The following is a 13,003-nucleotide window of genomic DNA, read 5'->3' as shown; positions in this document are numbered from 1 at the left end:
TGTGTGTGTGTATGTGTGTGTGTGTGTATGTGTGTGTGTGTGTGTGTATTTCTATATAATTACTAATTCCCTGATGTTGCAACTATGGTTACTGTCACAAAGACATAATATATGACTGATTTCATAAATGCAACAAATATTGTTCTCCCTGTACATATATCTCTTTGCAGTGTGATTGCAAACCCCTGAATTCTGGGCTGGCCTTGGGAATTCTTTAGTTGTAAGGTATGTTTCTATTCCAGGCCTGGGTTTGATTTCACTTTCTTACTCTTCTGACACTTAGAAGCCTGGGCTAGCCTTGTGGGTGAGCAGAGAAACACAGCTACTCATTCTTGCTGCCACAGGGAAATGACAGCCACTTGCCAGCTTATTGGCGGTAGAGGCTATTTGAGGCCAGCCAGACCCAAGCGGCCTCCTCAGCCGACAGCAGTGAGCCTGGATCTCATTGATGAGCTGGGGGAGCTCAGCAGAAATCCAGCAGATCAACAGACTCTCACTGAAATGTATGACTGTCATTTAAGTCACTAAATTTTGGGTTGGTTTGTTAATATACCAAGACTAGTTGATAAAGGACTAGAGGAAGGTAAATAATTCATGAGCATTTAAAGATGTATGGTTTATTATGACAAATTGTAATTAGGTCTTACTTATATTGAATATCATTCAATGTGAATTCTAATGTAGAAAGGAAAGTGGGCAAAGAAAAACAAAAAACTAGAGGAGTGGGAGGGGAGGCAAGGAGAAGGGCATGCCCAGATGGACACCAACACCATGACAGCAAGAGGAGGAACACTTACAAAGGTGCACACCATCCCCGGCCTTGCTTTGCGCAGAGATTTAACCACTTGAAAAACATCCACCACCTCTTCTGTTTCTGCACTTTCCAAGAGATTGAACAAAGCACAGAATAATCCTGTCTGCTGAGATCCATCTCTATTAAAAAGAAAAGGTATTTTTAAAAATAGGAGAAAATAGAATAATTCAGTTTTTATGAAGAAAATTGTATTCACATAAAATAACAGAGATGAAATATTTTATTTCATGTCTATTGTGGTCATCTTCACTCTAATTTATTAATGGCCACATTATTTCCTGTGAATGCGTTTGGGGGCAAACTTTCTCAATATATCACTGTGACCATGATAATTCTATAGTTTGATAATACTTGCATTTGGTTTTAAAAAATGCTCTCACCCATTCAATACTTCATGGATTTAAATGCATTTTAGTAACATGTGAAGTTGTTAGGACCAATTTCATAATGTTCTTGAAACAAGAACAACCAAATAATTTAGCAACCCTGGCAGTATCAAAGAGGGGGCATTAAACACAATAAAGCTTCATGGAGATACCAGCAAGTACTGGTACCCGCATTGTTAAGAAACAGAGCAGTCATCAGCTACACCATAGAAATAGATAAAAGCTTAATCTTCTGTTCTTCAGTTTTCTTTCCATGCAAATTTCACTTTAAGAAATGCAAATGATGCTGAAAGGACTATTTCTCTGAGGGCTTGTTTCTACACACAGGGTCATAAAAATAAGGGACTTTCGCAAATTCTAAAAGCATCCCAGTAGATTTACAGTGCCCGTATGACTTTTCCAGTGTTCATTTCTCTTTATTTTAATATTCTTTCTATGTAAACTTTCCACATTACATGTCCTCCAGTATGTTTTACTGAAGGCAGAGAAGCAGACATCTACTACAGGTAAAATCTAAATGTCTACATAACAAAAATTGATGAAGCCAGGTATTATTAGTATTATTTGTATTACTGCGAACTTTGCCTTTGGAGATCAGCTTAGAAGTAGCTTTTAAAAATCAAGCTGCCAAGAGCCTGGAGATGGTTCAGCACATAGCATTGTTTAAGCTAAGGCCAGATGATCTGAGTTGGATACCTGGATCCCACAGGGTGACAGGAGAGAACTGAATTCTCAGACTTGTCCTCTGACCTGTACATATATGGTATTGAAAGCATATTCCTGTGTGAGCATGGGCACACACATGAGTGTACACACACATACACACACACACAATCACACACAACTACCTAAATTAATTAAAATATTTAATGGATTAAAATATATTTAGTAAAAGCCAAACATTCAGTTGGATTCTGTGACATCTTGTGGAGTGAACCCAAGGCACATAGGTCTATCCATAGTGAAATCCATCCTCCACTCTGTTCATAGGTTCTATCTCTGCCTCTATTCATTGACCACATATGATATTCCAGGTTCAATGCTAGGCAGTGAAGCCGTGGAACTTAATATTTAAGAACTGACAGCCTAATGCTATTGATCTACATTCATTACTTCCTTTACATTGCTGTAGTTGTACCATCCGAGAATAACAAGAAGGTGAATGATTTTATAGCACCTTTTGCTGGGGCCATGAGTTTTATACATCAGCATAAATAAATTTAAGAGACAGTGCTGAAGAAGCAGAAAGATTTCAGAGGACATGGGATCAAATCCTGCCCACCTGCAGTGAATTAGGATGGGCGCATTCCTGTGATACTTGTTCCCTTCAGTGGAATTCTTCTTGGAAAGCTTCTGTTTGAGATTCTGAATCATAGAGATCAATTCTTTGGGTTTCTCAGGAAGCTCTTCCCCACTCCAAGTGGTATACTGGTACTGGTACACAGTTCTGGGATCTTTCCTCTAAAGCCAGAGGTGAAGCAAGCATTAGCTCAAATGAAGTTCAGTCCAGTTTATCACTTGATAGTTACATTTTACACAATTGCTTTCACTTAAATAACTTAGAATTTTTATTTTGAGTTATTATAAAGACATAGGCATTGATTGCATAAGATAGGTTATTTGGTTTTGTTATCAGATTAATTATATCAGAAATATATGCCTGTAAAATTATTTATTTACCTTGGAATGTCTCAGTTCAAACACACGGAGAGTATAAGCCGGATATTCACTTGTGTCTTTCACGTCCACTTCCACGTCTCCGTGCATCTGCTTTCCTTCTCCCCAGTACTGGGCACAGATGTCCTATGCAGGAAAGAACACAATTTAGTGAGATCTACACAAGTGTTATGTTTGCTATTTGAAGTGTTCAGAGAATATTCTTTCTCTCTCTTCTCTTTCTTTCTCTATCATAATTTTAATTAAATGAAATTATTCTGTTCTGAAATTGAAACTTGTCCATAAACATCTAAAATCTACTTCAAGTATGGTGAAAATCCCTTCAGCAAATGCATGGTGTTTCCACAGGTATCATCAAAGTAGCCAGGGGTAGCTCCATCACTCTTGGCACCCTTGGTATGAGTCTTTGAGATCTGTTCCTCTTTCCATACCCAGATCATCATCACCTTTTCAAAGTTTATCGACTGAAATGGCATTAGTCATGACCCCTTCAATGTTTCTTGACTGGTCCTTTATATTTCTTTAAGTTTTCAAGATGACCAACTGTATGATTGGCTAAGTCAAGGCAGTGTCTAAAAGAATCAGACTGGAGAGTAAGGGAGTCACTAACCTGTTTCCTCCCTCTGTAAACCCTACCGTCAACCATCCCACAACTGCTGACAATGCTCAGGGCAAGAGACAGGGGAAGATGAGGGAGAGGGAGATGGAATGTGACAGGGAGAGAGGAGGAGAGACAGGAAGGAGGGAGGAAGAAGAGAGAGCAGCGGTGGGAACCTATGACGGAGACTAAAAGAGAGAAGAAGGGAGGAGAGGGAGAGGTTATTGTGAATCTTATTTCATGATTATGGGGGTTTTCACTAAATACGCCTTAACATATGTCAGATAATGTAATAGGGGCTAAAACTAAGTACAAAATCATCTATCACTGGGAAATTTTAATACCTGAAGGTCTTAAAGAATACCTGTCACAGAATTAAGTAGAAAAGAAAATAACATCCTAAGTTACCTCCAGTTGCAGAATATTATGATAGTAATATAACATGGGATTTAAAAGAGTTTTTTTTTTTTTTTTTTTTTCTTGCTGGAAGAACAGAGTGGATGGAGGAAGAGAAGGCACATTTAGATACAAGGCGTGTTTGCACATTAAGACTAAGTGGTGAGACTGCCAATGAGCCACCAAGGCTCAGCCCGTAAACTCACTTGTCCAGAGTGCCAAGTATGTTTTTAAAAAATGAGAGATAGGAAGAAAGTGGAAAAATATATACGAAAGCCTGATTTTTGTGCCAGCATATGCCATAGCATGCATATGAATTCAGAAGACAACTTGTAGGAATCCCAGGGATCGAACTCAAGACATCAGGCTTGGTGGCAAGCTTCTTTACCCATTGCAACATCTCACTGGCCCAGGGTTTTATCTTGAAGAAAATAAAAATGAAACATAGCTGTGTATTTGACACTTCAGTGTGGTGCCTTGATAATCTATGAGCAGTGGGTGAGCCAGGGGAAGGAAAGGCATGAGAGACTGTCAGAAGCCAGACGCAAGAGCAACTCGGGAATACTAAAAGAGTGAAATGTGTCACGGAGGACTCAAAGCCTTGTGAGCACAGAAGACAACAGGTAATGCAAGACTGGAGAACTGTGATGTGTAACAAAAGGGCTTTTAGAACAACATTCTAAGAAGCACAAACCTGGTCTCCATTTGTTAGCTCTGTCAACATAACAATAAATTTGACTTTTCTTTGGAATATCATCTGCCAAAAGTCGCCCACAGTCTCTTTCAGTGGTCCTTGAGCAGCGATCATCATTTCTGGTTTCCAGTAACTCTAAATAGCAAACAAAGGTGAGAGTCTATTACCACTGCTGAGAAAGAGAGCGATGGATTCTTAACCATTTGGAAACTATTTGATATCAGTACTGTTACATACAAATAGTAAGATTCCCAGGCCCAAGAAAAATGTAATACCTATAAAATATTTAGCTCATAGCTAATAATGTAAAATTATGATTATGACATACAATGCTACCTGCCAAAAACCCTTGGGCTTTTCTAAAACAATCCCCTTTGTTCTATAAAAACTGTTGTAACTGTGAAGATGAATTAACTTAGTCATTTAAGAGGGTCCTTATCATGCCTCTATTCTGACTTGAGTCTGCACATTTTCAATGAGATGGCATAAGGAAGCTAATATTCATTGAATGGAAGTATTAGGAAGATGTGGAGAAGGAATAACTCCAACTTACTGAATGGATAAGTTCTTTACAGGGTGAATAAAACACGCTTTTTATTTTTTTCTTTTAAGTTATGTGATACAAATTCACCTCATCTGAGAGCCTGTCAGAATCCAGACAAAACCAGCAAGACCAGCGAGGCGAGCATTGAGAGAATGACTTATCCCAGCCCCTTGTAGCTTACTTGGAACTCTCTATGTATGTAGACCAGGCTAGCCTCCATCTCATAGAGGTCCACATGCCTCTGCCTCCTGAGTACTGGGACTAAAGGCCCACCATGCCCTGCTTCTGACTAATACTTTCTAAACTTATTTGAATTCAATTTTTATTTTTAAAATTTAAATAGCCAAAAAGTTTTAAAAGTTTAGTTATTATATTTATCATAAAATATAACCAACATCATGGCCTTATCCTGAAACAGCTCATTAAGTTTTAGCATTTTTAGATAGCTTAATATATTCAGATATAGTAGTAAAAGGTGAAAATTTATGCCAGTGAATATGTAATTATCACCAAACTCATCTCTTATTTTTAATATTACTTATTGAAAGGACCTAATAACATGGATATGATTGCCAAAGGGTTTGGGATATGAGTACTTACCATTACGAAAGAGGCATTGATGTATTTGCTCGTTTCCTCTGAGTCACTGTCATCTTCAGAAGACTCATCTGAGTCATGCTCGCTCTCTTTGCTCATTTCCAGCTCGTGTTTAAGTGGCACTCTGTTATAGTCATCTATGCAAAAGAAGAGTAGCAGTAAAGCTTCCCATAGCAGCAATCTTCCCATACCAAGGCTGGGCTCAGCTCATATGCAGAGAATACTATTACATGAGCAAATCCCAGTGTTCACTTGCATCATGGCCTAAAACCTAAAACTAATCAAATATCTGACAGACCAACATGTAGAAATTATACATAAATTCAGAATTAAATGTGCTGACCTCAGTGCAATAAGATTCTACATAAAATTCAGTATTTATTGATTTAAAAATTAGTTTCAGAAGTATAAAAAAATGGTCCCTAAAAAACTACAGGAATAAAAACACAAGTTGTAAAAAACAGGCCCCACTATGCACAAACAGGTTTAATATTTGATGCATATATTTTATCTGTGGAATATCACCATTCTGGTTGATACAACTTTAAAAATTCATAGCTTAGATTTTTGTCTCTCAATTTTATTCTATTAATATTAAACTAACAATCTCCGCTAAGTATGTTCCTCGGATTAATTAATATTTAGCTAAAATTCATTCAGTGCAAAATTGTTCCTTGGTTCTCAATATTTTAAATTAGTAATAACCTACTTAATGACCTGTTTAATTACATTACTATCAATTCCATATTTCAGCTACTTTCACAAGGACTTCTGCAGAAATTAATGAGGTCAGCCTTACACTGGTTTGACTTATTTAGTTGCCTGGTCTCTTAGCTCGGCTTCTATTTTATTCATGCTGATTCTGGTATACACAGCTGAATATGATTACAGCTGTGCCAGGTGTGATCCCATCAAAATATCTAAATAGAATTAAAGATTTAAAAACTACGTATTTTAATGTGGCAAATTTGATGATTGGCAATTCACTGAGTGTTCCACCTACTTCCAACCTGTCAGAAGTAACAGATAAAGAAAGCAAATGGCTATAGCAACCTCTGATGGTTGGTGATTGAACTGGCCTGGAGAGATGGCTCAGCAGTTAAGATCACTAGCTGCTCTTGCAGAGGACCCAGGTTCGGTTCCCAGCACCCACATGACAGCTAACAACCATCTGTAACTCCAGTTCCAAGGGATTTGATGCCCTCTTCCAACCTCCATGGGCATTGCATATGTAGGTACGCTTCTTATGTATGCACAGGCAAAACACTTATACATACAAAAAGGGATTTGATGCCCTCTTCCAACCTCCATGGGCATTGCATATGTAGGTACACTTCTTATGTATGCACAGGCAAAACACTTATACATACAAAATAGTAAGAAAAGAAAGAAAGAAAGAAAGAAAGGAAAGAAAGAAGAAAAAAATTAAAGATAAAACTAGCAAAAGAAATGATGCCTTCACAGTTTCAGAGGTTTCATCTTTCTTATAAGCCATTGCTATAAAAAAAAAATGTTAGGAAGAAATCATACAGAACATTGTCCATCCTTGAAGGTTCACTGAAACTCTTTGGTATTAAAATAACTTGGAAAAAGTAAAACTTAAATATCCCATAAACTTCTAATCTATTGTTGATCAAATCCTCAAATACTGCTTCAAGATCATACTATATGTCTTGCATAAAATAAATCCAAAGAAAGATTAACTTTATCTGATACAAGAAATAAAAAATAAACTACATACATGGAATGACACTTGAATTCCTGTTTTTCTTTTTATTTTCATCTTGATTTCCAATGTGCTGTGTCCTCCAGCTCCTATATGTTGGAAGTCTCTAAGGATAAACAAAGAAAATCCTTCTTTAAAATCTAAATATTTCCTTACTTGTTATTGTGGCATGAGATCCTCCCTAAAGAAAAACGCTTCATCAAGATTTGTGAAATGTGCGTAACTCCTAAGGGGTCAGTTATTAAGTTTGAGTCTGAAGTTTTCCTTTTAACTATTTGAGCATTTAGCATCTTTGACATGGTGAGTTGGGACTAAAAAATACACATTTTACCAGATAGAATATGCTTCTTAGTCAAGAGCAACTTAATAGCAAGGAGGTATAACATGTTCTTGTATGAGGTAAAAGTACAATACAGGTTTTCATTATTATCCACATTGTGATATCAAATGATTTTAAATAATCAGAACTGGGACAATAGGAAAAGTACACGTAAGACCACATCCTTTGGGAAAGAGACAACATGGATGCACCCATGCACCCTCATTTGAAAAACTCATTTGAAAAGAATGCCTACACAGAGAGCTTTCAGGATACTGAATCTCAGGATGGCTGCTAGGGAAAGGTTTTCCAAATTTCAGTCATGGGGGTGTGCAGAGGCTACTGCAGCCATGATCCAAGGGGATGAGGCTGCACCTCAAACTGGCGAAAGAACCTGGTATTGCCCATGTGATGCCATTCTTGCAGGCATGCAAAAAGCAGTATTGTAGAAGCTATAGAGTGGGTTCCTGAACACCATGGCGACAGGCAATATGTCGCAGCATTGGAGTCCCTACATGGAACTCTGGCGTGAGCTGTGTGTGAAGTTGTAATGGTGAAATCTAAGTTGCAGTATAGGCCTCAGGATGGTGAAGGTGCCAGAAACATGGGACATTTCCTAAGGAAATCTACAACAGTCTCATGTTCCTGTTGGACAACCAAGTCTTACAGATAAAAGAACAACTGAAGATAGTTTTGAGAAAGGAGCTGACACAAAATTACCCTTCAGAATGAGCTTTATTGTGAGAGACTCAAGACCATGAGAGAAGGGAGCGTATGATGGGGCCTTGAGGTGGAAGAGCAATTCAGAGGGATGTAGCATCTTTGCAGAGACAGCATGCTAGAGCCTTCCCTTCAAAACCCAGAAAAGGGCTGGGAGGGGAGAAGGAGAGATGGGACCTTCAGTCCCTGAGAAACAGAGAACATTCCTTCCTTCTATGGGTTTTCAGGGAGTGGGAGGAGAAGGAACTGGGTTTGTTTTTGCCATCCATGCAGCACAGGCCCGAGTACTCTCAGAGGGGCCTGTAAGTTGTTTTATAGTCCAGACTACAGAGGGGAGTGTGGCCTGAGAAGAGAGAGGGGGAGGGAAAGAGAGAGAGAGAGACACTAAAGAGTTTGCGATCTAACATCAAGTACAATCCCTGCCCCTTTTGGGTACTTGGTCACAGCAGTGGTAATACAGAAGGCTAGCTGCCTCGGAAATCACCACAGCACTTGATGCTCTTCTGAGCGGTCACCCAACAATCACTCTCTTCAAGTAGAAAATACCTAGGATTAGAATGAAACTGATAGATCACCTTTCATTCATAAAATTCAGTGGCCTTTCACTCTTCAATCTCTGCTTCTTTCAGGTACCACCACAAGTCTAACCCTCTCAGTGTATCTATACTTCCCATATTTTATTCCTAAATGATTACCTGTATTCTCAGCTACAACCCAGTCTATCCATTGTATGGCTTTTTCCTTGGACATAACATGATCATCCTATGGCCATTTTGGGTTAGAGATTACCCTGGCCAGGTAGCCATGGCACCCGATTGAACAGAACAATACACATGGTAGTGGAGTTACTGGCACCACTTCCCAATAGAAGGAATGAGGGGAGGGTCACAGGACAGCCATTACTCCCTCCTACCTCCTCTCAGCTGCACGTGGTCTTGGATGATGCTGGGGTATGTAAGAAATGGGAGCTGAACTGAAAGGGAGACTTCATGATGAAGCTTCCATGAGACTATCTTCCATGATAGGGTGGGCAGGACTTAGCATTGACATCACCCATGCTCTCTAAGTAACCATTTCTCATGCTCTGTAAGTATTCCTAATGAGCTCTTTGGTTCACCAAGTTGGACTCTGGTGGAATCATAGCTTTGTCATTAGTGTCCTATCTGGGATGAAGAGTTTGCTCATGATTCCCCAGGAAAAGCTAACGTGATACTATTGGCTCAGTAATCAACACCTTCCTCTCTGCTCCCTGGCAGCCATGGTTTGTCATCAGTAAAACTTTGTCCTAATCCTTTTCTCCAAGAAATTTCTTTTCTTTTTTATGCTGAGTGAATACTACTAGATAACACCCTCGGGAAGCTAAACTGTTGCCTCTCTCTTACCTTTTGTCTCACAGTTTAAATAATAATTATATATTCTCTTTGCGCCGTAACTCTACTTGCAAACCATTTACACTAATATCACACTTACATAATCTAATGAATTTTATTTTCTTTCCCTCTTATTATATGTGTTATTCAGTGCCACTCAGAGGTGTCAGCTACTGATTTCAAGAGCACCTGACCTCATTAAGTTTAGTTTAATGGGCTCTCTCCTTCAAGATATTCATCTCCTTAGTTACTTCAATGTTGATGAGAAGAGCCTACCAAGTGTTGTTATAGCTTCATCTTTTACACCTCCTCGGAACTTTCCTTCCATTCCTGACCCCTTAACTTTCACTATCCTACCTTTGTAAGCTTTATTACAGTCAATATATCATTTCTGAAATAATGATTTCAACCATCTCTGTGAATGAAATTTGCCTAGCAATCTATAATTCTATTAAAACCTCCAATATATTTTTCTTCTACTTTCTTTCATGACTTTTTGTTTGACAGGGTCTCCCTAGTCCCAACCTGCCTGGAACTCACTATGTGAACCAGGCTGGCCTCGAACTCACAGAAGTCCACCTGCCTCTACCTCCCAAGGGCTGAGATTAAAGGAATACACCACCATGCCTAGTTCTTTCATGACTTTTATGTGTCCACTTCCGATATCATTATCCATTGCTATAATCATTCATTTACAAATACCCTCAGCTTCTTTCATGTAACTGCTTTTCAAATCTAGATGGGTTTATGTAACCTCTATCCTCAGAGAACTCAATTCATACTATTGACTGATACTTAGACTCATGGTCATCAATTTCAAATAATCAGACCATGGTTTTTGATCATTCCATTGTCTTTTCGATAGCTACATCATAATCTTTCCCCTTCCTCCACCATTAAGACCTGTTTGACCTGCACAGCTTTTTCCCCTCAGCTCTCCATTAATAATTTTGCCTTATATTTTCTTCAGAAATTAAAGGTAATCTGGATTGAAATAATGTAACTCTTTTATATGATTGTCCTACATAGTATATGTGTTTCAGGATGCCTTACTCTCCTCCAAAAATATGTAGAATTATTTGTCAAATAAAATTTAAAATCTAAGCCGGGCATGGTGGTGCATGCCTTTAATCCCAGCACTCAGGAGGCAGAGGCAGAAGGATCTCTGTGAGTTTAAGGCCAGCCTGGTCTACATAGTGAGTTCTAGGCCAGCTGGGGCTACAGGGAGACCCTGTCTCAAAAAAGACCAAAAAACAAATTTAAAATCTATTATTTAAAAAAGGAAAAATAATCACATAAAAACTATTCCAACTTCCCATCAGCAAATTTTCCAAACAAACAGCATCTCTACCCTTATTATCTGTCTTTCTGTCTCCTCAGATGGCATGAGTTCATTGGTCTCCATAGAGTTCCAGCCATGTGTGTGCTGGATGATGCTTTCTCGTATATTTCTCTACATGTCTACTTGCAAAACACTTTGGTTCCTGTACCGACAGTTGTATTCTTGACAGAGCAGAAACTCAATCATACCTGTTCAGTGAAAAATTCAGGGCTGGAGAGATGGCTCAGTGGTTAAGAGCACTGAGTGCTCTTGCAGAGGACCCAGGTTAGATTCCCAGCACCCACATGGCAGCTAACAACGGTCCATAACTCCAGTTCCAGGGGCTCTGACACCCTCTTCAGACCTCCTCAGGCATTGTACAACATGGGTGCACTTACACATGTGCAGGCAATACATTCACACAATAAAATTAAAAAATAAAATATTTTAAAAAGAAAAATTAATCTGTCTTTATTTCGTTTATTTAAAAAATATCAGCATCACCTGACAACACATATACATGAGTGGGTTAGTGAAGGCAGGATACATTTATCAGCTAAGAGAGCAGTAACAAACAGTAAAGACCCTATATTCAAGTGGTACTGTGCCTGCTGGTTTCCCACTGTGAAGAAGGAGCTTCTGGTGGACTATGGAACTCAGGATCATTAGATGGTACTTCCACTCTCCTACCTCAGCCCCACTTTGATCCTAAACAGTTAAGTGGTCTGTATCCGGTTAAAAGCACATCCCTGCCCTTATGAAACTGGCCAGTTTGTAGTTTATAGAAAAACTCAATAAACTGGAAATTACAGGTGGAAGAGAAAACTAAGCAACTTGAGGTTGGCTATGTCAGCTTTCTGGAGTCATGATAAACGACATCCTTAGTTAGTTTTCAAATGATGACCTAATAAAGAGGTTGGGATATACATACTTGCCTTATATTCTGTCTACCATCTCCAGCCAGTTCAACTTCCTAATCAGTCATAAATTCTTCTAATTATTTCCTTTGGAAACCAAAACCAGATGCAGTGTTTAAAGGTGAGATGCTGCAACTGCTTGTGACAGACTATTCAGTGATCACTACAGTTATTTTGATATGTCTTCAGTATAAGCGTAATGAAGTAAAAGTTACCAAATCACACTTCTGGAGTTAAACAAACCTCTTGTTTTCTTTTCAGCTCCCTGAGTTTTGGTTTCCTCTTTGGTGCTCAACCGGCTACTAGCCAAGTGCCTAGGAAGCACTTGGAAAACAGGTCACGCTCAGTGAAGTTACTTGTAAACAGTGCCACTTGCTGTGATCATTATTACCTGGAATTCTGCCTCCAGAGGCGAGGGGTCACTGGGTGGATCGATCTTCTTCATGTTGTGTAGATATGAGTGTAATTCAGACAAGTTCACTTCTGTTTCTCCAAACTGGTTGTATTCTACTAAGGCCTGATGGATCAAGATGTACTGTGCCTGCAATATCAGAGAATAATACACACAGTTAATGGTAGCAAAGAGCTCCACATGCTACATTGAAATAAAATATGCAATGCACAAACTTGATCACATTGGGAAGATGTGTGGCTTAAGAACTAAAAGTTGACATCTGTAAACATGTAACCATTCTGGAAACTGGTCCAACAGAGTATCCACTGTGTATGGCTTTTATCTTATGCCTTACATTTTTTTAAGCACAGCCTGTTACTTTCTTCACTGATTATTATTGAGATTGAAATGACTACTGTAAACCCATACTACATTTCACAGAATATTAGGAAAAAGCAGGTTGATAAATACAGTGTTCAAAGTTATGGCACTTGCTTTCTTTATTATTATTTTATGCGTATGAATGTTTT

General features: G+C 38.7%; 1 protein-coding gene across 1 annotated transcript in view; it reads right to left on the bottom strand.

Moving 5' to 3' along the window:
* Ptprc (protein tyrosine phosphatase receptor type C) overlaps window positions 1-13,003 on the bottom strand; it is a 131,842-nt gene that overhangs the window by 2,008 nt on the left and 116,831 nt on the right. Inside the window, exons 23-29 of the mRNA XM_008830396.3 lie at window positions 12,471-12,620; window positions 7,448-7,538; window positions 5,710-5,843; window positions 4,566-4,700; window positions 2,881-3,003; window positions 2,483-2,661; window positions 798-933 (exon numbers count right to left, since the gene is read on the bottom strand). Coding sequence (XP_008828618.1) covers window positions 798-933; window positions 2,483-2,661; window positions 2,881-3,003; window positions 4,566-4,700; window positions 5,710-5,843; window positions 7,448-7,538; window positions 12,471-12,620 — 948 coding nt within the window. The remainder of the gene's footprint in view (window positions 1-797; window positions 934-2,482; window positions 2,662-2,880; window positions 3,004-4,565; window positions 4,701-5,709; window positions 5,844-7,447; window positions 7,539-12,470; window positions 12,621-13,003) is intronic.

This window comes from Nannospalax galili, unplaced genomic scaffold (genome assembly GCF_000622305.1).
Source record: "Nannospalax galili isolate Female #2095 unplaced genomic scaffold, S.galili_v1.0 scaffold113, whole genome shotgun sequence".
In the NCBI taxonomy this organism is placed as follows: Eukaryota; Metazoa; Chordata; class Mammalia; order Rodentia; family Spalacidae; genus Nannospalax; species Nannospalax galili.
The sequence above is the reverse complement of the archived record's forward strand: the minus strand, read 5'-3'. Positions and strand labels throughout refer to the sequence as shown.